Source organism: Primulina huaijiensis, chromosome 2, assembly GCF_012295235.1.
Source record: "Primulina huaijiensis isolate GDHJ02 chromosome 2, ASM1229523v2, whole genome shotgun sequence".
Taxonomy (NCBI): Eukaryota; Viridiplantae; Streptophyta; class Magnoliopsida; order Lamiales; family Gesneriaceae; genus Primulina; species Primulina huaijiensis.
The window spans coordinates 30,708,513-30,735,627 of record NC_133307.1 but is presented as its reverse complement, the minus strand read 5'-3'; the positions used below and the strand labels follow the sequence as shown (position 1 = coordinate 30,735,627).

The 27,115-nt window shown below is 34.4% G+C and overlaps 3 protein-coding genes and 3 long non-coding RNA genes across 10 annotated transcripts; 2 read left to right on the top strand and 4 right to left on the bottom strand.

Moving 5' to 3' along the window:
• Nucleotides 1-1,272: 1,272 nt before the first annotated feature.
• LOC140961635 (uncharacterized) lies at nt 1,273-2,927 on the bottom strand. The gene is made up of 3 exons (XR_012172386.1): nt 2,537-2,927; nt 2,266-2,332; nt 1,273-1,682 (listed from the first exon to the last, which is right to left on the bottom strand). It is a non-coding gene; the product is annotated as an uncharacterized lncRNA (long non-coding RNA).
• A 507-nt stretch (nt 2,928-3,434) lies between these two features.
• Nucleotides 3,435-4,848, bottom strand: LOC140961631 (uncharacterized). Its single transcript, XR_012172385.1, has 3 exons — nt 4,741-4,848; nt 3,895-4,216; nt 3,435-3,854 (listed from the first exon to the last, which is right to left on the bottom strand). It is a non-coding gene; the product is annotated as an uncharacterized lncRNA (long non-coding RNA).
• Nucleotides 4,849-8,757: 3,909 nt separating this feature from the next.
• LOC140971564 (putative E3 ubiquitin-protein ligase LIN-1) lies at nt 8,758-16,503 on the top strand. Of its 3 annotated transcripts, none has more exons than XM_073433882.1 (17): nt 8,758-9,149; nt 9,671-10,678; nt 10,781-10,841; nt 11,034-11,459; nt 11,547-11,614; nt 11,706-12,983; nt 13,093-13,237; nt 13,321-13,578; nt 13,669-13,978; nt 14,057-14,181; nt 14,262-14,381; nt 14,901-15,032; nt 15,152-15,274; nt 15,352-15,462; nt 15,669-15,827; nt 15,916-16,167; nt 16,272-16,503. In XM_073433882.1, the coding sequence occupies exons 2-17, from the start codon at nt 9,738-9,740 to the stop codon at nt 16,287-16,289; spliced, it is 4,527 nt and encodes a 1,508-aa protein (XP_073289983.1). In that variant the 5' UTR covers nt 8,758-9,149; nt 9,671-9,737; the 3' UTR covers nt 16,290-16,503. The 3 variants fall into 3 exon arrangements, with proteins under 3 accessions (XP_073289983.1, XP_073289985.1, XP_073289984.1); XM_073433884.1 differs by having other exon boundaries at nt 8,759-9,149; nt 15,669-15,812; XM_073433883.1 differs by lacking the exon at nt 8,758-9,149 and having other exon boundaries at nt 9,206-10,678.
• A 2,555-nt stretch (nt 16,504-19,058) lies between these two features.
• LOC140971563 (tubulin beta-6 chain) lies at nt 19,059-21,991 on the top strand. The gene is made up of 3 exons (XM_073433881.1): nt 19,059-19,608; nt 20,511-20,780; nt 20,998-21,991. Exons 1-3 carry the CDS (start codon nt 19,209-19,211, stop codon nt 21,675-21,677), a joined length of 1,350 nt encoding a protein of 449 aa, XP_073289982.1. The 5' UTR covers nt 19,059-19,208; the 3' UTR covers nt 21,678-21,991.
• Nucleotides 21,992-22,307: 316 nt separating this feature from the next.
• Nucleotides 22,308-23,824, bottom strand: LOC140961617 (uncharacterized). Of its 3 annotated transcripts, none has more exons than XR_012172382.1 (4): nt 23,782-23,824; nt 23,396-23,671; nt 22,973-23,235; nt 22,308-22,842 (listed from the first exon to the last, which is right to left on the bottom strand). It is a non-coding gene; the product is annotated as an uncharacterized lncRNA (long non-coding RNA). The 3 variants fall into 3 exon arrangements; XR_012172383.1 differs by having other exon boundaries at nt 23,786-23,823; XR_012172381.1 differs by lacking the exon at nt 23,782-23,824 and having other exon boundaries at nt 23,396-23,769.
• A 750-nt stretch (nt 23,825-24,574) lies between these two features.
• On the bottom strand, nt 24,575-26,701 carry LOC140971562 (uncharacterized). Its single transcript, XM_073433880.1, has 3 exons — nt 26,539-26,701; nt 26,358-26,428; nt 24,575-25,050 (listed from the first exon to the last, which is right to left on the bottom strand). The coding sequence occupies exons 1-3, from the start codon at nt 26,647-26,649 to the stop codon at nt 24,738-24,740; spliced, it is 495 nt and encodes a 164-aa protein (XP_073289981.1). The 5' UTR covers nt 26,650-26,701; the 3' UTR covers nt 24,575-24,737.
• Nucleotides 26,702-27,115: the final 414 nt, after the last annotated feature.

Here is a 27,115-nt window from a genome sequence, read left to right as displayed (position 1 = left end):
TTTATCTTGGATTGACGAGAAATAAAACAGTTCGATATTCGACCAAAGTAATTACATGCAACACTATTCCTATTTTTTTTATTTTAATTTTTTTATATTATTAATAAATTAATTAACAATCCTTTGGGCAATCGTTAAATGTTGTTGCACATTCGATTGATGTTTTTACTATTTCATCCTCGTCTCATTTCGTAGGAGAGACCAATGATTTTTTTTCTATGGTTGATTCATCTAAACAATGAAGGACATCTTAACTTCTCGATTAATTACAAATCTTTATTCAACTTCGATTAAATGATTAAAAAGGTTGAAATGTATAAAATGTCATATATTATCAATTTCATAATAATTCAGATATTAAATAAAAATCAAATAATATATATGATTTAAAATATTATATATTTATAATGTCGATTTAGCTTGATATTTTTTAATCAAAAATTTCATCCCAAACAATTTGATTCAGAAAACCAATTCAAACAAAATCGACTAAAAACCAGAAACCAAAACTTAATTTGGTTTTATGATTTGGTATGGCTTTTGGTTTCTGAAACTTGTGTGAGACGGTCTTACGGATCGTATTTTGTGAGACGGATCTCTTATTTTGGTCATCCATGAAAAAATATTATTTTTTATGCTAATAGTATTACTTTTTATTGTGAATATCGATAGGGTTGATCCGTCTCACAGATAAAGAATCGTGAGACCGTCTCACAATAAACTTACTTTTGTTAGGGACCATGTTGATGGGTATAAATAAAATAATTTTGGTGTCATAAACTCATAGTCCATTATATTTTTTGATATCTAAATTATCACAATTATAACAATTTTATTTAGATGATGATAATCCACAAAATTATTGCAACATTAAAATAATCAATATATCAAATTTTTACACATACCTCTGCTACACTAATTATTATAATATCTGATAATTAATAAAATAAGTCCATACTGAAATTACAAAAAAAATAATGTATTCAAAAGTTTATTATAACTAATTATTACATTGTGAATCTTTGACAATGAATTTCAAATTAAATCATCAAGATTACAATAGAAATTGACTAAAATTATTATTGAAATTGCATAAATTAATACATACTGAATTTGAAATTCACTTGAAAATTGTTGATCCGAACAATTCAAGGGATTGCCCACTCACTCAAGTAAACATTAACAATATATGTGCTCGCGATATTTCAATCTTTTCTATATACTAATCTAAATGAATGGAAGACTCAAACCCGAGTCATTACATGTGAGGGCCCGTTATCCTAATAACGATTTATTAACATGCAATCATGATTAATTAGTAAACAGCGGAAAAGTGAGTTAAAAATTTGCGTTTGGGCCTATAAAATTTTCGGCATGACCTTCGCATAAATAGGACATACCAGAAAATCAAATACTCAAAATAAACAACATATGCCCTCAATAAACACAACAACATAAACATGTGTCAGCCAAACACACAATCATGACATATACAAACCAAAATATCATAGAGCCGACAAAACTCGATAATACCATAATACAATCCTCCAAATATATACATATAGTATCTGGGAGACAACAACACCGCGCAGTACCTAAATGCAACTGAACCCACTCTCAACGAGCTCTGGTACTTCCTGAGGCTTCCTCTCGAGCGCCTGAGGTCGAACCACCTGTACCACCTATCATGTCCACACACAAAAGACACGACAGCCCCCTCTCGGGGGTCAGTAACCCCAGTACGAGGCATCAAGAAACCACGATAAATGACATAGAAATGCAATGATGCCATGCATGAATGCAATGCATGTATAGGTGCAAGATATCAGGACATCAGGAATCAAATGATCGATATCAACAATCATACATATATGCTCGAGCTGGTCTACGACTCAGCGGACCGTGCCTGGGATATGGCCCATCCTCGAAGCCAGCAATTACCTAAGCCGGACCGAATCAAGGTAGCCAAACATATCCAGAACACCATATCATATCATATATATAACGGATCTCAACCGAAATATAATTGGATCTCAATAACAGATAGGCTCAATATGATATGTTCAGTGGTATTGATGTGTCTAACTAAAATAAAATGTGTGTGAACCAAAGAAATATTTTATTTTATTTTGCACATCCATTACCAAATGATAATATGCGAGTCAGCATATAAAATCACATAAATCAACAAATAGCACATAAATCATACACAGGATCATCAGATGCCTCTGTCAGACATCGTGAAAATAACTGATCTCTACGTACCTCAACTAATTTACCAGTATCTTAAATCCTCAAGAAAGTCCTGAAAATGCCAACTCAGACAAATCACCTGAATATTAATTTAAATGGTCTTATTATCATATAAAAATTCCACAACCATTTAAATTCAAATATTTAGACATTTTAAATTCTTAAAATTCTCATATGCGACTAAAATGCCTAAAATCAATTATTTCTATTTTAATTCGTCGCAAAATATTCTTTAACTAATATTCAAGTGACTGCGATGAATTCTAGGTTCACCAAATTATACCTCCAACACGGACAATTCCGGAACCTACAATAATAACCCAATAATTAATTAGTAATGATACAATATTTGAGTCGGAATTAAATTAAATTCACATAGACAACCATTCGCAACGATATAGCTTGTACGTCCAATAACAGTGGCTAAACTCGAGCCTAAACCGAAGCTGACCCGCAACAGGCGGCGAATTCGCCGGAGAAGATGACCGGAATCACGCAGAAAATCAGAGCCGACGGGTCGTTCTCGAAAATTTGCAAAAGTGGTATCAAAAGAAAGCTTACGACATAAGGAACAAAACCCCTCAACCAATTTTTACTTTTGAGAGGCGGAAGACGGCGATTTCAGCGGTGAAACCAACGGCGTTTTCTTCGGGTTTTCGAAAATCACAATTTTAAATAGCAAGAGTATGGCGCCCCAAACCTCGCCACGTAATCATACAACATGTGACGTCATATGCATAAAAATTTTCCTTTCAACGACGTAATAATATAATGCATATACGATAAAATAGTGCAATCACCACACTATCTACGTCAGTGTAGCAGAAACAGTATAATAAATACACACATACAACTCAAATAAGACAAAAAACTATACTATCTCTATCTACTATAAACTACAGGACTGTTTGACTAGACACACCTAGTCCTTCCCCACTATCANCGGAGAAGATGACCGGAATCACGCAGAAAATCAGAGCCGACGGGTCATTCTCGAAAATTTGCAAAAGTGGTATCAAAAGAAAGCTTACGACATAAGGAACAAAATCCCTCAACCAATTTTTACTTTTGAGAGGCCGAAGACGACGATTTCAGCGGTGAAACCGGCGGCGTTTTCTTCGGGCTTTCGGAAATCACGATTTTAAATAGCAAGAGTGTGGTGCCCCAAACCTCGCCACGTAATCATACAACATGTGACGTCATATGCATAAAAATTTTCCTTTCAACGACGTAATAATATAATGCATATACGACAAAATAGTGCAATCACCACACTATCTACGTCAGTGTAGCAGAAACAGTATAATAAATACACACATACAACTCAAATAAGACAATAAACTATACTATCTCTATCTACTATAAACTACAGGACTGTTTGACTAGACACACCTAGTCCTTCCCCACTATCCTGTCTCACAGCAGAGTCCTGTAACCTGTCCAACAGAAACAGCCCCCAAAGGGTAAGCATACACAACAATCATCATCGTAATACATAACAGTTATATTATCAACAATATAAAATATAACTGGAATGATAACAGAAATACTCCCTTTGCTGTCTCTGGACAATCAAACCACCAACGATATCAACGTCATCACTCCCATACTACTGCAACAACAACATCGACGATACGTCACACCCCAACACCGGCGACAGCAATATCGTCGAACGAATAACATCAACGATACGTCGCACCCCTACTCCGGCGACAGCAATATCGTTGAACGAACAACATCAACGTGACGTCTTCCAACAAACGACAGCCAACAATATCAACAATAATAAACAACAACAGATATAATATCAAATCACCCAATACCAGTTATTTATCATCGTTCAACGCAATAGTATTCATCAATACTAAACAATAATAACATATGCTCGTATGTCAACACGTACCTGATAATCGAGTATATATATAATCTGGCTATTTCTTTGATCCCGAAGCTTGTGATGTATCTAAATAATTCAACAACAATTATCAGATCATTGTCACCGTATCAACACAATTATAACAACCTCAATATAGCACAGCAAATAGCCCAACAACAATTAATTCAACAACATATAAAACTCGATTATAAATTCTTATCGTTCATCAATTTAATATTCTAGTGTATTTAATTCACAATACTGCCATCAAATACACACTAATTAATTTAACATTAAATAATAGGCTATTTTACAACCTCCGTCAAATTACGAAAACTTTATATCAACGTGTAGCCTATACTTCGTAGACTCCGAATATACAATCAGAAGTAATAACAACTAATAAACAACTCTCCAATCTCACTTCAACTATTAAAATCCCTAATTATAATAAATTGTGAATAATTCTAAACAACAACACAATAATCTTTCTCTACTTCGTTAAAATCATATACTATTCAACAATCTTCAATTTCAGTATGATTTAACAATTTATTTGATTTATTCCAGAAATCGACGAATTTACATCACCAAAACTATAAAATTTATACCTCAAATTGAAGACCTCGTGTCAACGATCTCAAAACTGAAGTCGGTTCGTCGATTGGATTAATCGATAAGTCACACGATCGAAAAGAAAATTAAAAACCTTATTCTTTCTTCTTCATTCTCCCCTCTGTAATTTAGTTTCGAATGAATTCTCATTCATTCTATGCATATTTATCTTTTCTTTTTTTAATAAAATAATATAATATAATATATTTAACATTTTAACACCAGTATATTTCTTTGGACCAATCCAACGATCAAATTTTTCAAAACTCAAAACATGGAACTTCTATATCTTTGAGTTTTCTATGTTATATCCAAATCTCAAATCATTTGGATTTCATATGAGCAAAATATATCACTAATTACCATTTTGTCCTTAAAATTAATTCATTATTTTTCAACTTATTTACGAAAATGTTATCAAAATAAATTGAATATTTTTCAACTTATTTACAAAAATACAATCAATACTATTTTATAGTTGTAATATTTACTTCAGGCATTACAAAGAGTGGTATCAATGGATAGCTCTCGTCAAGATCTTTCCAACCGTATATTTATTTGAATTTTTCTGCGACCGGTGAGGCCACAATCGACGGTCAAAGTGGTGAAATGGGTTTGAAGCTTTGGACGGAAGTTACGGAAAAGAGATGAGGATTCGTGCGTGTTTATGGTGTCGTGTGTGAGAGAGAGTGTGTTATAATATATATATATATATATATATTAATATTATATGTGTGTTTATCTTTATCTTTTCGGAGTTCTAAATTTGACCCGATCTATTTTATTTCAACTCTCGTGTGCTATAAAATTTAAATATGTATTTTAATATCGTCTATAAACCGATATTTTCTAATACATATTTCAACACACGATTTAATTATTTGACTTAATTATTTTAAATTCCTCAATTTAAAATAATTAATCTTAATTATCACCAAATAACATATAATTAAATCGGGTCATTACATTACAAAAAAAAACCAAGTAAGAATATTAGGCCTAAAGTGTCTCCTCTAAATATTTCAATCTATTTCTTTTTTTAAGTGTCATTTTCTGTTAAGATTGGAACTTTGACATAACTCAACTCAAAAACTAGATTGAGGGGAGGATTGTTCAATACCATTTATACAACTTACATGGATTTTATCCAATCAATATGGAACAATTAACACACTCCCTCACGTCCAGGAATCAAAAATGACTCAACTATGGACAGGACGGTGGCCCAACTATGGACAATCCAATACATAACGTTGGAACTTAACCTTGATAACATGTTAAGACTGAAACTTGGACCTAACTCAACCTCAAAATCTAGATCAAGAGGGGAGTATTGTCTAAAACCATATACACAACTCACATGGATTTTATCCAATCGATGTGAGATAACTAACATTTTCCTGAAAATTGTTCCATCGGAGCGGACATGGCATGTGGGATGTGTGTTCTTTTTATCAACAAGAAATGATCCGAGGATAATTTTTTTTTTTTAATGCCATATGATTCAGTGTTTACTTAATTATATGGTGTTTACGATATTATAAAATATATATGTGATGAATTTGAACCATGTAATAATCAATATTCCGGACTAAAAATGTTCTTGGAAAGCTAATTGAAGACTCTGAGAATATCCAAAACTAGGAGCGCAAGATTCAATGAATTCTTAATTGACTTGGTCAAGTATGCAATGCAACTTGTTCATCTGACTTTTATTTTGTGGTTCTCCCGCAAATTTAAAATTATTATCAGGGTTAGTTTCGACATTCAGTCAAAATTTAATTGACTATTACAAATTTACAAGATAACAAAATCTCGAAACCATTTTTATACATTATAATATGATTTAATTATTTTTGGCTAATCATAAATATTTAATTTAAAACAAGTTGACTTTTCCATCTTATAAATTTATAGAATGAGTGAGTTTTATTATGACCACTCAAAGTCAAATTTTTTGGATATGTATAATGGAAGGCTCGAGCTAAATGTCGGGAGCTACACTCACTCTACGTAGCTCATTCGATCTAGATCAGAAAAATATTCGAAGTCAGATAAATTTCACGAACACTATTTTTAACTTTTGTGCTCGACAATTTCATTCCGTAGTCCAAATTACACGATGTCGACACAAACAAATAAAAACTAATTACACCTATGTATAAATACAAACTCAATTATCTCTGTATTCAATTCAATGTTTGATGTGGAAAAAAAAACATGATTCGACTTTAATTTATTTTGTTCGGAATTTTCTATCGCAAACATGTTATGTCATATGAGAATATTGTAATTTACATCGATATTCAATTTGACGTGGTTCTACTATCAGAACTAAGATGTTGGTTTTGTATTCTTGAAACCAGATGATTACTGATCCTATATTGATGTTAGTTATTGATTTCTAAACATAAATAAATTTAGAATCCAAGCCATCCAAAGGAATACAAAATTTTGATTTTTCTATAAATCAACAGGATGAGCGAAACTATAAATTACGCTTTAATTTTATCTTCTGACCAATGATTTGTCTTTCACATCGATTATTGTTTTTTTTTCAAAAGAAACTTTTAGATAATCCATTATAGAATAATGTAATACACATTAAAAAAACACATAGGTAACTCATTTAAAGTGTCATCTTGATGTACTTTTAGAGGCAAACTTATCAACAATATTATCATATTTAATGTTTTCCAAAATATTCTTTTTAATGCATAAAATTGCTAATTCATTCAGGCTATCTCGAGTCATGGTGGTCCGAAAGTAAGATTTTATTAATTTTAGTTTCAAAAAACTTATTTCGACATATGTCACTACCACATGTATTGTCAATAATATTCTACAAGCAATCTCCCATTCAAAATTAACTTTTATAAGACATAACACAAATTTTCTGCAAGTTTATAAAAATACACGACAATTTTATCAATTAGCTCATTTTAAAAAAAAAAAGAATCGCTAAAATTTATGCTTAAGAATTTAAAGAACCATAAGTTATTATCACTGAAAAAATAATCACTCAACAAAGCAATTAATTCTTTTTAACAGCGAAGATGCCACATGTGTCGAATCTAAGCTGGTTAAGATTTCTCTTCACGGAGTTTCGGACAATAAATATTATGAAGATATTTGGTTAACGAGTTTATTTTTTGAAAATATCTTTGGATTTCTGTTATTTTTTTTAAAAAAATTGGACCCCTCTTTTTTTTTTAATATTTTTTGGGCTCAGGGTCGGCTCTGATGACGGCAGAGTTTCGTGCGATTTAAATTTTTTTTTTATCGGATAAATATTTCTCGAACAGAGACACGTGTCTTTCAACTGTAGGAGATGTGGAACAATTAATTAAATGAGAACACATCGCATTAGAATTCCACGTTGGTCTCCGTGCTCCAAATTCTTGGAATCTTTATTTTTGGTTCTAAAAATTTTTTAATTTTATAAATGTTTATAATAATAAATAATATTTTAAAAAATAATATTTTTCATGAATGATTTAAATAAAAGATTAGTCTCACACAATTCACTATCATACAAATTTTTTTGTGATAAAATATATTTGGAAATATTATAGTTTGATTGTATGAAATTTAATCATTAAAACTAAATTAAGTAAACTAATAGAGCTTTGTATGAGAATCAGTTAATACAAAATCAAACATCATGAATATCAAAGTAATATATGCTTATAAGATTCTAAAGAAGTTGTTTCACCTTTTACAGGTTTTTTTTAAATAAAAAGTTGTATCGGCCCAATTTATTTTTAAGATCTTGATTTATTTGATATTTTCAAAGACTAAAATAACCACACAAATTTTTTATATCTCAAGTATATTTGTCCAAAATCCAGTGATACAAATTACAAATCTTTTGAATATGTTAGAAAAATTCGGTGATTACGTAATTTTTTTTTTTTCAATTTGATTTGACAAATCCGAAAAAAAAAACACAGCCAAAGACACAAATATCTGTGTCTCATGCGGTCATCTGCAATTTCATTTTATTTAATATCCCATATAAGTTAAGCTCGAGAAATAAAATTAATCCAGCTTGAATGTCACAGTCCGCGCTTTCTATTGATGACGACTCTGAACGCCGGCTGGGAAAAAATGCCGGCCTCCATTTTCGAGTCCACCTATTTGCAGAAACCATTTGGCTTTTTGTTAATACTGACTCCATTTTATTTTGTCATTATTCATTCTTGTTATTTGTTTATGTATTTTCTTGGGTTACTTGTTCAAATGGGCACTTGTCCTCGCCTCGGGCAGTTCTATAGGATTTGAACTTTTGTGGGCCACGAGTTTCGTTTTCGCCATTAAAAGTTTTGATCTTTGTATCTGTATCTGATTTTTATACAGATAAAGAACACAGTTTTCTGCATAATTCTCGACATGAATGAGTTAGGTACTGTTTTATGTTAAAATGTGATCTACTCGTGTTTTCTTGCTTGTTTACAGTGTATAATTTTCAATTCTTCTTACTTTTGTTTACTATTTTTTTTTTTGGTTTCTATCTCTGGTGTCATATATTATCGATTCTGCGATTTGTCATATATACTATCGACTGCTGATTTTGTGCAATGAACGATTTGCGATTTAATATGCTGTAATTCCTGTTGCTTAGAGGTGTTTCCAGAAATTTGCTAATGACATGTAGAAATTGATCTTTTTATCAAATTGAGAGCTCCATTGTATGCATTTGTGATGATTGAATATTGGAAAATTTAGATAAACAGCGAAGGTTTGATGTTATATTTGTAACTGCTCTTGCTCTTAGTGCTCAAATGGTTCTGTGATCTTTAGTCTTTGAGGAAACAAGTGATACTCATTCCATGTTTTTTTATCAGTATTGAGAACCGATTGTGAGTGGAGTTTACTAATGGGTAGGTGTTCTTGACGTACTGAACACGTATGATAATGTAACAGGTGGATAAGAATTTCAGGGGTGAATTTGTGATCTGTGACTGAGTCAAGAGAATAAATTGCTCCAACCATGTCTGGGAGTTGTAGGTTTGAAATGGACCAAAACGATATAGTTAGAACACTGATCACCACCGTGGGAAGTTTCATTCAAGATAGATTAATAGATAAAGATAGAAGAACTCAGCACAAAGAACAATGTGCTGAGAGATTAGCGGCCGAGGAAGGAGACAATGATAAAGACAGTGAAGTAAGGTACTCGGATCAAGCAGTTTTAGCAAATCTTGATTGGGGGATTGACGCTCTTGAGGAAGCAATCAACACATCTAATACAGAAACTAAGATGGCTCAGTTGGACTATGCAGAAAAGATGTTACAAGTATGTGCTAGGTTAAATTCAAGTCAGAAAACAGCTGGAGTCCCAAACTTTTACCTCTCGTCTTGGGCTCATTTGAATCTCGCATTCTTGTGGAAGTTGAGGAATAATGTAAACAATTCGGTTCTTCATATTTTAGAGATGTTTATCATAGACCCTTTCTTCTCGCGGATTGATTTTGCTCCCGAGCTTTGGAAATCTCTATTCCTTCCTCAAATGAACTCGATTATTGGATGGTACTCCGAGGAGAGGAGTAGGATAATGATGGATGTGATTCCGGACACGTCCGACTTGTCGTTTTCTGTAGATTTTGATCAGTATTTTAATGAATCTTTAATCTTGTCCGTGAGGCCTGAGCAAGCCGAGAGAATTCAGCATTTGGAGCAGCTTTATGGGCAGTTTTTGGATGATAATACAAAGCTTTACGCCAAGTACTATAAGGATTGCATGAACTATGATCCTGCTACTAGCAGGAAGATGATTCCTATGTTGCCTATTGCAGAGCCACCAATGACTCCTCTACACGAGACCAGCAGCCAACCGATTCCCGATTACGTAAAATTTGGTCCGATTCTGCCTAAGAGTGCTGGATTTTCTCCAGTTATGAGACCTCAAGAAGGTTCAAGGAAAGCATCCAGGTAGAAATTTAGTCATTTGTACTTCATATGTAGATGTGTTTTTTACAGTTTGACATTATGTTGAAGTTGGCGCAGAATTAAATGAGTTTTGGTTTTAAACAGATTGAATATAACTTCAACCTCTTCAGAGAATCAGGCGAATTTCACTGCTTGGGCTACTCAGGTAAGATCATGAAGTGTTTAGTGTTTTCCTACCATTCTTCCACTGTTTTGCACTAGTAATTGAATCGATATATTGATCGACACGTGCTAAGAATTGTATTGTTTATGAGATTCAAGTTCCACCACACCATGGACTATAGTTTTTGGTGCCAACGGTCTCTTTTACACGATTTTTTACTCATTCTTTTTTCAGGAGGAAATCCCCGACGAGTCTGAAGATTTTTGTGATGGTCCTAATGTAGTTGCAGGAACCAAAGATGGAGCAAATGATAATGCTGGCAAGGGATTTGGTGTACTAAAGGTCGATGGCACAATTGTGTCTAATAGCAGCATCAGACTAAAGAAAGATGAGGAAAATATATCCCGGAGACAACTAATTAAACTGAAAAGTTGGGGACAATCACCTCGAAATAGCTCTCCAACAGATTCACCTAAACCTCCTCCTTCAAATATTTCTTCTCCAAAAGAGAATAGAAGTTCTAAAAAGGTCCAAACATCTATGTTGCGACTCCTCTCCACTCGTATGGATTCCTCGGTTTCAACTTCTCGACCTGGTTCTCCACTTTCATTCTGTGATAATTCAAGCATTAGCTCACGAGACTCCGATGGAGAAATGCCAGTATGTATCAGTCACTTAAAACTAATGATACTTGTTCATTTGTCATTTGGATTTTTGGGCTTACACTAAAAGTTGTTAGATAACCAGGGACAAGCGAAGTCCTCAAATAGAAGTACTGGTCATACACAAAGTGTAAAACAAATATTTATAGAGAGGTGTGTTTTTAGCTGTTAGTAACTCCTCCAGTTATGCTATTTCTCAACGTGTATTTCACTTTTGTAACATCTATTTATTTTGAATCTCCAGTATTCATGGGAATTCTCAAAGTCAAGGTGATGAAGGAAGCCAGAGTGTTGCATCTTCTCCACGATCCGAGATGGTGACTCCTCAGTCAAGACCCCCAAAAGATTTTGTCTGCCCTATCACTGGTCAAATCTTAAATGATCCAGTCACTCTTGAAACGGGACAAACATATGAAAGGAAAGCCATCCAAGAATGGATGAATAGAGGAAATACAACTTGTCCCATTACTAGACAGCCTCTCTCCGCTGTTTCGCTGCCCAAGACGAATTATGTTCTCAGGAGGCTGATAACCTCTTGGAAAGAACAACATCCCGACCTTGCTCAGGAATTTTCATGCTCTGAAACGCCACGAAACTTTTTGACCAACATGGAATCAGAATCCATTCTATCTTACACTTCCAATCTTCCACGTGACAGGAGCTTCAATAATGAAACAGAACATAAACCTCAAAGATTCACACGAACTGGACTTTCCACATCTCCCACCAGTGTGATAGCTCAAGCAGCTGTTGAAATGGTTATCAATGCATTGAAACCTTACATTCTGTGTCTTTGTAATTCTGAGGACTTGCAAGAATGTGAAGCTGCTGTCTTGATGATAGCCAGCATCTGTGAGGACTCGAATGTGGATTCGGCTATTAATTTGTATTTATCTTCACCTACTATAGTAAATGGATTTATGGAAATGTTGTCGACATCATTGAACAAGGATGTGCTTCGAACAACAATTTACATACTTTCGAAGCTTATTCAAGCGGATGAGAGTGTTGGTGAACTTCTGACAAGCATTGACACGGATTTCTACTATCTGGCAGATTTACTGAAAAAAGGTCTCGCCGAATCTGCAACTCTGATGTATATGCTCAGGCCAACATTCTCTCATCTTTCTTCTCACAATTTAACACCATCCCTTGTACTTATAATTTCGAACAAAGATGAAGATTCTGCTGATCTTAAATTTGCTATAGCACCCAAAGATGCTGCTATTGCATTGCTTGAGCAAATTGTTGTGAGAGGAGATGAGAGCGATATGTCACGTAACGCAGTGGATGTTATCTCCGTGACTGGAATCCCGGCTCTGCTGAATTGCCTGAATAGGGTTGATGAAAGACAAGCGGTTGTATCTATACTTTTGAGTTGCATTAGAATTGATATGACCTGCAGGAATATGGTGGCAAATGGAATTGAATTATCTCTAGTTCTCGAGTTATTTCATGGGGGAAACGATAGTGCGAGAGGATTATGTGTGGAGTTTCTCTGTGAATTAGTTCAGTTGAGCCGGTATGACACCATTCCTTCAATCTCAAACAAGTCCATCTCGAAATTAAGTCCTCGATCTTTCCCTTTTTATCATCCACAAAATTATTCGACCCCATTTTTTGTGTTACAGGAGAACATTAAGCAACAAGATTTTGCAAACGATTAAAGAAGAGGGTACGTTTAGTACAATGCACATTCTCTTGGTCTATTTGCAAATGTCTCCAATGGAGCAAAAGCCTGCCATTGCTACTCTTGTTCTTCAGCTTGACCTTTTGGTGGGTTTTTATTCATGATCTCAAATTTAGCAAAAATTATACGAGGAAAGTCAGGAATTTTGATCAAAAAATTTACTTCTTAGGATGCTCCTCGGAAGATGAGCATCTATAGGGAAGAAGCCATGGCAGCACTGTTAGAGGCACTTCAAAGAAAAGATTTCCCATCTTCTCAAATCATGGCCCTTGGTGCACTATCATCTCTTTCGGGACATTCAAGAACTTCAAAAAAGCCATGCATGGATGCTTGGCTGCTAAAGACGGCAGGGTTAGACCGGCAGTATGCTGTTGTGGTAAGAGGGGAGGAAGTGAAGACCGGAGAAACAGAATTTAGTGAAACATTGGTATTATGAAGCCTAGTTTTGAAGTAATTTATTGATTATTCGTTATTTTGTTCGTTTTTGCCCGTTTTAATTCTTGATCACCCATTATAGAAAGACGAAGAGAGAGCAGCAAGGACTTGGGAGAAGAGAATTGCATTTGTACTTTCTAATCATGAGAACGGCGCTATTTTTAAAGCTCTGGATGAATGTTTTAAAAGCAATTCAATAGAGATAGCGAAATCTTGTCTAGTGGTGGCCACATGGCTTGTGTACATGCTTTACAGTTTCCCTGATTGTGGAATAAGGGACATAGCTCGTAAATCATTGCTTGACAAGTTCATGAACGTGTTACAATCGTCGAAGAACAATGAGGACAAAATACTGGCTGCCCTTGCCGTGAGAGGATTCATCAATGAACCAGGTAAATGTGATTCATCAAGTGGATAATTGATTCAGGATTTTATTAGTTGTCACTTAAATTAGTGAACTATGCTTACAGTTGGACTGAATGAAGTCGCAGTGTATGCCAAAAGTATGTGGAAAATCTTGAGGCGTCTCAAGAAAAGTTGCACAGTGGCACATGATATAATGAAAGCATTGATGAACATGACATCAGTTGATCCGGTGAGTTGTGTATTTACATCTTTTAACTTGTTGGGGCTTTAAAGTAACGCTTATCTTTAAATACACTTGAGCGTTTTCAGTCAGAGCTGTGGTCCTGTATTGAGGGCCCTGACCTGGACGTATCCATGAATGGCGAAATTCTCTCTATGCTTCAGATTAAGAATCGCTTGATAAGCAGCCATTCGGACGGAACCATAAAGGTAAAGAAAAAAAACCATTATTTACTGTTCATTTGGCTACATACTTGTTGCCATCTTGAGTACACGTATATGGGGTTGTTTATCCACGTTACTAATCAAGATTCTTGCTTGTTGGGGGTTGCATAAGACTGCAGTTCTTTACATTTAAACAACATATGCTTTACATTTCAACAAGATATTCTTTTTTCAAAATTTTGTTTTGAACCTGTTGAATTTGTCCATAGAAATGTACAGAATAGAGAACAAAACATATCATAGGATTTGCATGGTATAAAGGTCCACATCCACAGAAAAATGGCTGAAGAGTTAAAATTATCATTAATTTCCTTTGGTTTAGATTTAAAATATCACAATTTTTTATAGATGAAATTTTACTCGGATGAATACGGTCAAAAATCTTTTTGATGACGATATCAAAATAAACTTGAAATAGAGATGGATAATAATCTTGATTATCTTATATTTGATTCGATAATATATATTTCAATTTCTAATATAAACATTTCTCACTGCATTCAGGTGTGGGACACTGGAAGGAAGACTCCTCGATTAATTCAAGAAGTTCGTGAACACTCAAAGGCTGTTACATGCCTTTATGTCCCACCTTCACACGACAAGCTGTACAGCGGATCTTTGGACAAAACTATCCGCGTAAGGCTTCATATTTCTTATATATATTCATACATGACTCCAAACTCTATCAGAAAACCGTGAATGAAAATTCCCAATTACAGCATCTATTAAAATTTGTGTTTCTTTATCATATACAGGTTTGGTCGATCAAACAGGATGAAATTTACTGTATTCAGGTACACGACGTGAAAGAATCTGTGGTTGTGTTGTCAGCAAATGCTAGTTATGCTTGCTTTGCTTCTCAAGGACATGGTGTTAAGGTTGGCGTGCTAATCTTACACTTAGTATCTAAACCTTTGATAAAAATACTAATGTTGTAAGCATCAACTTCGTCTAGGTTTATAATTGGTCAGGCGTGCCAAGACACGTTAACTTAAACAAACAAATCAAGTGCCTTGCCTTTCATGGCGATAAACTATACTGTGGTTCCTCTGGCTACACAATCCAGGTAAACGGATTCAACACTAAAATATAATAAAGCATATGTCTGTACAATTCTGTCTGGGTTAGAGCGCATCCCTTTTATTTCTTGATTCCATAATAGCCAAGTTATCTTTCTCCCTAAAGATCCACATCTCGAGATATACGTACTCAAGATCATCATGTTTTCCAAGAGTCGTTTTCGTGTAAAAAGTATGCAAAATTTGGGAACAGGAGGTGGATTTAAGAACACAAACATCATCAACATTTTACTCTGGTGCCAAAAAGTTACTAGGCAAACAAACAATCCACTCACTTGAAATTCACGGTGGCCTCATATTTGCTGGTGGAACTTCTGTTGATGGAACAGCAGGAAAGGTGTTAACTTCTTTGGTATCTCAACTTGTTTTCAATCCCGAAACGTAGTGAAAATTAAATCCAGTTTTACCGACCGTATTTCTAACAATGTTTGCATTTTAAGGTGTTCTCGCTGTCCAACAAGGCAGTGATTGGGTCGTTGTCAACTGGCCTTGACATTCATCAGATTGCTGTAAATAATGACTTCATACTTGCTGCCACAAAATGTGGGATGATAGAAGTTTGGCAAAAAGAAAGAATGACGAAGATCACGCATATCAAAATGAGATTTGGAGGGAGTGCAAGAATTACGTCTCTGGCTACGGATTCAGAAGGGCAAAAGCTTTTTGCAGGAACCTCGGAAGGCAAAATCCAGGTACCAAGAATAAAACATAGTTTTCTGCAAATGAGGATGTGAAATCAAAGTACAAATTTTTTTTTTTATCAATTTTTTTCCTTTCTAATTTGGGGTGGTTGCAGGCTTGGAGTTTGGACTGACAATTCTGTATAGTTCAACGGGTTCTTGATCTGAGGGAATTTCTTCCTTACAGAAAATTCAAAGTTTTCTTGCTATATGTTTTTTTACACGCGAACTGTGTGACTCGAATCTGGACAAGGTGATTTTCATCAACTTACTCCGCTTTATGTGAAAGTGTCTATGATCCAAGCCATTGTATTCTGACAAATCTTGAATAAGGAATCGTTGTATGTACTATGCATTTCTTTAAAAAAAAATATAAACTTTTATCTGATAATTTGAAGAAGATTTGATATTTATATAATTGATAACTCTGCTTCTCCGCGCGGAATGATAAAATCAGTATTTTATATATCTAGAGATCAGAGTGAAAACAAATCCTTTTTTTTTTTAATGTGAACCAGTGAGTTCTTGTTCCATGTAAATTAACCATGCAATAATGCATGAAAATCTTCTCCATATTATTATGCAATTGCAGTTGGCACCGGAAAACTCATCACTAAGTAAATCAATATATTCATTAAAAAGAAATATTTAAATTTTTTGTTTCAGCAAATATTCGACGTAACTCAAAAAAACTAAAAGCNATCGATACGAAGTAAGTTGAATCCGTCAATAAGTTTTGAAGTTGAGCTATCCCTTGGATTTATGGATTTGATTTGGGAAAGGGATTCAAACGACACATAACTTGAGTGTATTTGAAATTCACCATAATTAATTTTGAAATAGTATATTTTTATATGGAGTGGAGTTGAAATCTACTTCAATTTTATTCCTGCAAGGAAGTAAAATAATTTGAAATAAATGAATTGAAAATTTATCGTCTCAAATCTATTCATCCAAACACAATCTAAAAGTTACTTAATTAGTTCACGCAAAACAATAGTAATATACACTGGACTGATTATCGAGCAATGAATTTGAAGATTCGCATGAATTAAAATTTTATAAAATATATTTACATTGTAATTTATATCACAACTAGGATGATCACGATGCAGGTTGAGTGATTTTTACATTTGATTCAAAATGAATTGTTTACGGTTCGATTTGGAAAAAAAAATTGGTTGTGATTTTTAAGTAAAATTACATGTGCGGTTTTGGATGGTTTGGCAATTCTTTTCCGATAAAAAGCAAATGAGCAGACATAGAAACGAAAAAAATAAATCACAGTACAATAGAACCAAAAATTTAAATTATTATTAAAATTTTAAATAAGTTTAGAATATCTTTGAAATAAAAAATATACTCCAGACTATGCAAAAAATTTCTAAGAGAAGATAAACTTAAGGTTGAAAAGTAACAGAAATTATAGAAAATGAAATAGCAATTGATGGCAAATGATGAATAAAATGAAATTAGATTTTATTTAGTAGTTTATTTATATAAAGGCAAAAACTTGTGTGAGACGGTCTCACGGGTCGTATTTGTGAGACGTATCTCTTATTTGGGTCATGCATGAAAAAATATTACTTTTTTATGGTAAGAGTATTACTTTTTATTGTGAATATGAATAAGGTTGACCCGTCTCACAGATTAAGATCCGTGAGACGGTCTCACATGAGACCCACTCTTATATAAAATGTATATTTTGAATTCATAGAAAGATTTTTAAATGCATTATTTTTGTTCAACCTCAACTTTCAAGAAATGTTTATTTGGTCCGGTTTCGGGCCTATTCAAAAATGTTGGATACCTTTCATTTGCATCTACCAATTCAAGCAATCCACGACAAGAATAATGTTGCGTTGGGCCATCAATTAAACAAGCAACAAGAAGTCGAAAATAGAGAATTTCGTCTCAAAGACTGAAAACAATCAGTAGAAACCATGCGATACAAAGTTGGAAAATGCGAGGGAAATGGAGTGAGTTTGTTAAGAACTGGATCATGAAACTAGACAGGTATTATTAGAAGTACTTCTCGAAAAACTCTTATGATGCTCGGTGAAAGCACATTCTCTATCAAAATATGGCAAATGTGTGTTGTTGACTTGCAACCCATTTCTACTATGCTTCACATCTAAGGCAAAACACATACCGATATTATACTCCCGAAATAAATCAGTGACACATCACTTACTGCACTTGATAGTTAATTAGAAAACCGGTACTTACAACTTACATGGTGAGCTTTTTTGATGTTCTGGATGAATGTATATTTAAGCAGGATCAGGAGATCGTGGGAAGTCTTAAACAAAAACTAGAGAAGATATTTAAAGAGTCATTGAGATTGACGGTCCCTGACGAGGTGGAAATAGATCCCTCCATTGCTATATGCCTAAAACCTGAGTTTGTCGCAACTTTCTTATTTTATGATTTGTTTTCTTTCATTGGTTTTTTTTTAATTTCAATAAATCATTATCAAGATACTCAACATTCATTAGCGTATGTGTACAGTCTTTTTTATCATTATCGATGAACTAAAGTGAAATTTGACAAATTATAGAGAGACTAAATTGACATTTGAATTGTTGAAATAAAAAAAATAAAAACAAAAGTGTGTGTTGAAATTTAAAAATAAAAATATAATATTAGTATCATATAAAATAAAGTTAAAAGAAAAATTTAGTGTATTATGTAATTAGTTTCATGTCAACAATTTTAATAAAATAAAATGGATTATTGGATCCGACATATTAGCGTTTTTTTGTTTGTTGGCTCTAAAAAAGAAAGAAGAGTCGTTGGATACAACAAAATATCTTACACGTGGGTCCCGGACACGGTCTTTCCATTGTCCATACTGTATCCTCTCTCATTCCCTTCCCTCCAATTTCCCTTCCCTATCAATCATTTTCTTGACAACTCTGTGACCTGAAAACACGATTTCAGAAGAGAATCACGAGCTTCTTCTTCAAATATTAACCTCCTTCCTTAACTTCTCTTCTCAATAGCCACTCTACATTTCACACATCAAACGTACGGTTCAAGGAAACGAAGAAATGAGGGAAATCTTGCACATTCAGGGAGGGCAATGCGGAAACCAGATCGGATCAAAATTCTGGGAAGTGATTTGCGATGAGCACGGTGTGGACCCGACCGGGAAATTCAGCGGAGACGGATCGTCCGACACTCAGTTGGAACGGATAAATGTCTACTTCAACGAAGCGTCGGGTGGGAGGTATGTGCCTCGTGCGGTGCTCATGGATCTCGAGCCTGGGACAATGGATGCTATTAGATCCGGCACGTTTGGACAGATCTTCCGCCCCGATAACTTTGTGTTTGGACAGTCTGGTGCCGGGAATAATTGGGCTAAGGGACATTATACCGAGGGAGCGGAGTTGATTGATTCGGTGCTTGATGTTGTCAGGAAAGAGGCTGAAAATTGTGATTGCTTGCAAGGTTTGTATTCCGAGCCTTCATCTTCTTTTGCTTGTTTCCTGATAGTTTTCGTCTGAATTAATTAGTTGATGCGGGGTTATATTCTGTAAATGTGCGTGGTTTGGCGGCATTATGGTTTTTGTGGGCGATTTTTGAAAAATGTGATTTATTATTTACATCTGGGTTCCTTGTTAGCATTGTTTTGCACATTGTTGTTAGATCTTGAGCCTACTGATAAATACGTTCGTGTGATGTTGGTTTGCAGGGAATTTAATCTAGATTTGGAATTATACTAATGCTTTAGTCGTGCTACTAGTTTATTGTAATTTTCCAGTGCTCTTTTGAATTTTTTGAAATAAAATCAGGACATTTGTTAATTATTGATTTGTTCAAATTTATTGCCTTGTTTTACTTAGTGATGGTAGATATTTTACATCATTAAACAGAGATGTATTTTTGGGAGGTAAGTGTTTTGACAAAATGATTGTGTGCGAAGGTGGTTAGAATGCTTAAGAATTCAAGGTTCGTGAGATTCCCTTCCACATTTTGGTAATCGCCAAACAGAGTGTTTGTCTTCTTGAATTGAGGTCTATGTGTATAACCATGTTTATTTTAATGGGACTTGGGAGCTCCTTACCAGATGCAAATTACATATATTAGTTTTTTTTTTTTTTTTGTAGTTTTCGCTATTATATTTGATTTTAGTGTCTTTTCATTGGTTCGATATAATTGGGACATTTTCTGTATTGTTTAAGTTTTAACACATCACATTTTGTGCTCATGAGTATGACATTGCTCTTTGCCTGAGGATCTCATGTCGTTTGCCTCTTCTATAAATATCGTTGAGCACTTATTTAATCAGCTATGCAATTGTTAGAATTCCGCTGGCAGTTTCTAAGTTTTCATTGTTTTCACTTGGTCAGGGTTCCAGGTTTGCCATTCACTGGGAGGCGGCACGGGATCTGGCATGGGTACCCTCTTGATTTCAAAGATCAGAGAGGAATATCCAGACAGGATGATGCTTACATTTTCTGTTTTCCCTTCTCCGAAGGTCTCCGACACTGTTGTAGAACCATATAATGCTACACTTTCTGTGCACCAGTTGGTGGAGAACGCAGATGAATGCATGGTACTTGACAATGAAGCCCTCTATGACATCTGTTTCAGGACGTTGAAGCTCAGCACTCCTAGCTGTAAGCAACTATTTAGTTACTTCAAGAAATCATATAAAAAGCCACATCTCTTGGTTTTTAATTCGTTGTTTTTAATTTATCTTTAAAAAGTAAAATCCCAACCAAGTGTCACCTTTTCTTCTAAGAATCTTCTGTATCAAACAAGCTCTTTCTGTTGAGACTGCAAGTTATTGAATCATTTTTTTTCCCAGAAAAAAACAATTTTTTTTTTTGCCAGTTGGAGACTTGAACCACTTGATCTCTGCAACTATGAGTGGAGTAACCTGTTGTTTAAGGTTCCCTGGTCAGCTCAATTCTGATCTCAGAAAACTCGCAGTGAACTTGATACCTTTCCCACGACTCCATTTCTTCATGGTGGGATTCGCCCCCCTCACCTCTCGTGGATCCCAGCAATACATCTCTCTCACCGTTCCTGAGCTAACTCAACAAATGTGGGATGCCAAGAACATGATGTGTGCTGCTGATCCTCGTCATGGTCGCTATCTGACCGCCTCTGCCATGTTCCGTGGGAAAATGAGCACCAAAGAGGTGGATGAACAGATGCTTAACGTGCAGAACAAGAACTCATCATACTTCGTTGAGTGGATCCCAAACAATGTGAAATCTAGTGCGTGTGACATCCCACCTCGAGGTCTGAAAATGGCATCCACTTTCATTGGAAATTCGACATCAATTCAAGAAATGTTTAGGAGAGTGAGTGAACAGTTCACTGCCATGTTCCGTCGGAAGGCCTTCTTGCACTGGTACACTGGTGAAGGCATGGATGAAATGGAGTTCACTGAAGCTGAGAGTAACATGAATGATCTGGTGGCCGAGTACCAGCAATATCAAGATGCTACTGCGGATGACGATGAAGAGTATGAACATGAAGGGGGTGAAGAGGCTTACGAAGGTTAATATGGTATCATTCTCATTGCTTTCTGCGATCAAAAATCTTCTCTACACAATTGTGTTTCATTTCACGTCTTTAGATGATGATATGTGGACTATTATTTATGACACATTATCATTTATCTATACACATGAGACAACGGATGAAATATTATCGCAAATAGGAGATGTGAGATCGCTTCCCCGTTTTTTTTTCTTCCATGAATTCGTGTAACATTTATTTGTTGTGTTCTCATTCTTCCAGTTTGCTAATGTTTTTCACAAGTTTCATGTTATGAACTGTGTTTAGTATGAATATTATTGTCAATGTGGTTTTAAATACATTTGTTTGGTAAATGTAATTTCCCTCCCCCCCCCCCCCCCCCCCCCACCACCACCACAGTATGATTAGTGTATTCTGCATGGAGATTAATTATGAACCAAACCAGGAGACCTTCCCGAGTCAGGTCGTATTAGTTATATGTCCATCCTGCGGAAAGTAAAGCAAAATGAAACTCTACGTAACATATAGGCTCAAACTCAAGCCACAGTTGCGAAAACGTGAAATGTGGCAAAAAAGTCATTGTAACTTTTGAGGTCAATGGTATTTTGAAAACCAATACCAATAGAAGAATGCAAAGATAGAATTAATTATCGTGTAAGAAGTTCCACTTCTAATATACAAACTTCCATCGTGTCACTAATGGCAAAAATAATAAAAAAGTGTAAGTTATGGCTAACTACAAAAAAAAAAAAAAAAACTAAAAAACTAATTAATATCATGGTCTCGGTAATTTTATACCACAAGCGCTCCTCATGGACTTGATCTTGATTAATCCCTTCCTCATCCTCCCAGCTTCAGCAAGTCTGGCCCGTTTATCAGCGATCTCTCGATTCACATCCAACGGTTGAGTTGAGTACACCCCAAAAGTCTCTTCAGCAGATAGGTTCAGATCAGGAATTCCAGATGGGCCCACTTGGTTGTCCGATTTAAGCCCGTTATTAGGTGGGTCACTTGGGCTCTAATTGGCCCAAATGGATGATGAAGTTTATGAGCAGTCTGATAACCGAGGAATTGCTGCAGATGAGGCAACTTGATAGTTTCATCATGTTGGATAAAATCAATTCCAAGAATCAGAAATCTGCCCATGTCCCTTTGAGACTCTTCTTTACTTTGGCGAGTTTTTAGTGCCTGTAGAAAAGATAAATATGGTAACCAAAATGATAGTAAAAAGACATCTCATATTTTGTCACATAATAATTTGCAATCAAATAATGTGAATTTCTTATTAAAAAAAGTCATGAAAGTGATGGGTTTATACCTCTTGTTTCATTGGTTTTATGTCTGAGTTCCGGGCTTTCAACTCGTTTAATTGTTTTCTCACATTTTCCACACCTTCTATTAAATTGGAAAAACACGTAGAAAATGATTAAGATAATTCAAGAAAAGTCTGGAATAAAAAAAAATTTATTTATATTTTTGAATAAAATCTTTTGACAGACTCGCCACTCTCCATGCTTGGTTAACTCTTCAATCTTATTGATGAACTCCGCCCTTGACTGCAAAAATCATTGGTAAACTAATCTACAAGCAACAAATTGAAAATATTCGCAGTATCAGGGGGGATTAAATAAGACTGAATTAAGGGATGAAAAGAAGTTTGCAAATAAAAGGTGAAAAAAACGATATATTTGAAGCATAATGAAGGAAAATCTATTGAAAATAACAGACACTGGGGGGAGACCCTTTTCTTCAAAATCTTCTTCGAAGAACGCCTGGACTTTCCATCAGGCTCACTAGGCGAGAAAGAGAGCGCAGTGGCGGTACTGGAAGTGGCGGCCGCCGCCGCCTCAACCAGTGACCTTCTGACTTCAATCTCTTCTTCTGCAATCTGAACCGAGGGTGGCGCAGACGGAGCCGCATCCAGGCAAGATCTCCTCTTTCTGCAACCCCAGATGAATCTCGGAAACGGGGTTAGATTTTCAAGCCCCAGAAGAATCTGAGAGACGGACAATTCGTCCTGTGTAGCAGAAGCAAACAAAGAGCTATTACTCGTTGTCTCATCGAACCAACGAATTCATAACTTGTATTATAATGGAAGCAAAAAAAAAAATGCTATTTAAGTATAACCTACGAATTTTGTCGGGAGATGGATATTGTTATGCAGAGAGAGGAATGAAAAAAATATTTCAATATCTAGTCAAGTCCTAAAATATTAATCTTGTCTTTTTAATGACAACTAAAACCACGTTACTATTCTTCGATGGATATTTGATAAATTTTTAGATTAATGTAATATATATAAATCACATTATTCAAATAAATTATTATAGACAAATTATATACAATAAAATACATAAAAAAATATTGGTAAGATTAATCAAACTTCTCATCATTGATAATCTACTTCACTAAATCATATTTGTCCATTAATCTCGTCTTATTCAAAACGTTTGTATTCTATTTTTATACCGAAATTAAAGCTAAAAAAACCCTGAAAATACGATTTAAAAAGCTAGAAGAATATTTTTAATACAAAATAATTTTCATCTATAGACCAAAAGAATGACACGACAGACATTTAGTTAGCCTGTTCTTAATTTATTATTTTTATTACTAATTAGGTCTATCGCTCATCTTTTGGAGCGCCATGACGATGAAATAAATTAAAAAGGAAAAAAAAAACATATATTACCGGAAATATTAATATTAAAATATATAATATATAGAGAGCATTTGAGATATGAATTTTAAATAATTTAAAATACAGGAGATTTAGACTCCTTGCTACTACTTTACAAAAAATCAAATCTATACTTTGATACATGCAATTAGCCATTAGGATGTTGAGATATGAATTTTGTATCAATCTCCTTTGAACGTACTGCAATTGCAGCACAATACAAATACCATTCAAGAAAAATAAAGGAAAAGATGAACACTCAAAAATTCAGAAGCGAGGAACAAATATGAGGCTATTACTGCAGATTCCCGTCTGGTTAAATAGTTTGATGAGGCGAGAGTAAAATTAGAACACTTTAGTCAAGAAACAAAGGAACATCAGGAGAAATAATCCAAAGTTTGGTCTAAGATGTTCTCCGTTTCTTCTCTTTTTTAACACCTACCCCAAAATCTTCATCTGTATCATCTTCTGAAGAGTTGTCCTTGCTCTTGCGTTTCTTTGACTGCTTCGTTACAACTTTCGAACTAGCCGTCTTTTTTTTCTGTACTGAAATGGGGGATGCGGCTGATTTCCTCACAATTGTAACTGATTCTGCTTTCTTCTTGACCACAACAGTTTTTGTTGGGGTACCGAGCTTTTGTTGCTGTGCCCTTTTCTGTTTTTTCTCGAAAACCTTCTTGGCCTCATCCTTTGAAAGTAAACCAAACTCCATCATCCTGGAATTATATATTAGCAAATGTTTTTGACTGTATACTTACGTTCATTCTAGTTGGCAATGCATATTCGTAAATAGTACTGTCGAAGGTAGTTTATACATATGAAATGTAAGCTCTAGTGTTTTGAGCTAGAGTGCTAGACTACCACATATGTACAACAACCACATCGTATGATATGTACAAGTGCAAGGGAGGTTATATGGAAGACCAAAAGATTGATAAGAAAGGGCAATCAAAATAAAAAAATTTCATATGAACACTAAATTACTGCAGATTACAATTCCCTCTAGCAAAACACATTTCATTCCTTCAATTATGAATGTATTTATTCCATGCCATGTTATAAGTTTATAGCAGCACTTCAGAGGAAAAAACAGGGGAAAACAATAGACTATACTCAAGTGAAGGATCTCGTTCTAGGTTTGAATTCAAAATTTCAACAGTGATTTGAAAAGAAATATATCTAAATCATGTAAAATATCAACCTGTACAGCGGGAAACTCTAGCGGTTATTGTAGAATCTCTATGATAGCACAACACCAATGATGCACAGTGCGAGCGCAAAAAATTGCTAATATTCTACTCTGATTAGGTAGAGAAAGATGGTCTGAAAGGCTCCACAAGAATCACATAAAAATCCCATACAAAAAAAGTCCAAGAAAGAAAAAACTACTCCATTTTTCTCTTGCATTTTCAGATTCAAGCTTTCATACTATCATCATATAGCAACAGTATTTATAGTATTCAATCAAGGTATTTTCATGAGAAACCAAAGGCGAAAAAAAAGAAGATTAGAGAGATGTGTTTTGTAATAACATGCTTCATTTTGTTTCAAACATATCGCCGAATTGACAAATAATTGTTTCTTTAAACAATAAAACTTGAATATACAAAATGAAAAAAATATATATTTGCGAAGACAGATGAACAAGCTTACATTCAGGCTACTAGTAGAACAGCCAATCCATTAATTATGAACTTTCAATGAGCTTAGCTATCAAAATTAAGACATATAACCACATAACACTCACCAAAACCACACAACACTCACAGGGGATGAAAACTTGAAGTTGCATCTACTCTAGCAAAAGAAAGAACAAAATGAAAAAAAGAAAAAAAATAGAGAGAGACATTGGGAAGCAATCATGCAGTCAATATCGCACCATAACATCAATGAGATAGATAATGTATTAGTTCCAGGATAATTCCAAATTAACTCGCTATCCAAATGAATAACAAACCAGTCTTGCAACGAAGAAAACAAATCGAACCAAACAAATTTTCAAAAAGTTAGAAAGAAACCTCACCATATTGAGGCCATCTCACTGGTGGGCACTTGCTTATACAAAGTCTCATAGAAAATCCTCAATGGGTCTCTCTGAAAAGCCAATTCAAAACACAAATTCTTCCAAAATATCCAATTTGGAACACAATTTTTAAAACACTAACACATCAAATTCAAACTGAAGGGGCAAAAGGCAAGCTTACTTCCTCAGGAGGGTCCCTCTTTTGACCTGGTAAATGAAAGACTTTCCTTTCCCTTTTCTTAATATCCTTATCAGTATCACCTGCTTTACCTCCCTTCTTCATCTTCTGCATCTCCACCTCTTCTTTCTTTGTTTTCTTTACCTCTCCCTATTCATCCAAAACCCACCNAGATATTAAATTGTACAAATATTAATTTACAAATGCATTCTTAAATTTGTAAGTGATATAATATTTATAATAGATAGAATTTCATTTTTTTTTGTTAGATATAATCGATGACGCCATAATTTTTTTATTAGCAGAAAAGATAAACGAAACAAAAAGAAATAGGATTAAGGGCAAATTTGAAAAAAATACATCTGTACATTTTTTAGTTAAGATTCAGTACCTAGATGATTTATTTTATAAATTAATACCTGACAACACTACAAACTTAATTTTAACCCCCTACAAAGATAAATTTACTTTTTTGCCCTTTTATTATTTAAATAAATATATAATTTTATCCACCAAATTAATTGTGTGTTTCCATCTACTAAAATATCAATACATATTATGGAGTTTCAGATACTTGATT

What these genes read in the sequence shown, in the direction of transcription:
- LOC140971564 (XM_073433882.1), top strand. Translation starts at nt 9,738, where the DNA reads ATGTCTGGGAGTTGTAGGTTTGAAATGGACCAAAACGATATAGTTAGA. An exon ending in AAACAAATATTTATAGAGAG is followed by an intron (nt 11,615 to 11,705) that starts GTGTGTTTTTAG and finishes TTGAATCTCCAG; the next exon opens with TATTCATGGGAATTCTCAAA. An exon ending in ACATGACATCAGTTGATCCG is followed by an intron (nt 14,182 to 14,261) that starts GTGAGTTGTGTA and finishes GAGCGTTTTCAG; the next exon opens with TCAGAGCTGTGGTCCTGTAT.
- LOC140971563 (XM_073433881.1), top strand. Translation starts at nt 19,209, where the DNA reads ATGAGGGAAATCTTGCACATTCAGGGAGGGCAATGCGGAAACCAGATC. An exon ending in AAATTGTGATTGCTTGCAAG is followed by an intron (nt 19,609 to 20,510) that starts GTTTGTATTCCG and finishes TCACTTGGTCAG; the next exon opens with GGTTCCAGGTTTGCCATTCA. An exon ending in GAAGCTCAGCACTCCTAGCT is followed by an intron (nt 20,781 to 20,997) that starts GTAAGCAACTAT and finishes TTTTTTTGCCAG; the next exon opens with TTGGAGACTTGAACCACTTG.
- LOC140971562 (XM_073433880.1), bottom strand. Translation starts at nt 26,649, where the DNA reads ATGCAGAAGATGAAGAAGGGAGGTAAAGCAGGTGATACTGATAAGGAT. An exon ending in AGAGGGACCCTCCTGAGGAA is followed by an intron (nt 26,429 to 26,538) that starts GTAAGCTTGCCT and finishes TTGGCTTTTCAG; the next exon opens with AGAGACCCATTGAGGATTTT. An exon ending in AGTGAGATGGCCTCAATATG is followed by an intron (nt 25,051 to 26,357) that starts GTGAGGTTTCTT and finishes ATATAATTCCAG; the next exon opens with GATGATGGAGTTTGGTTTAC.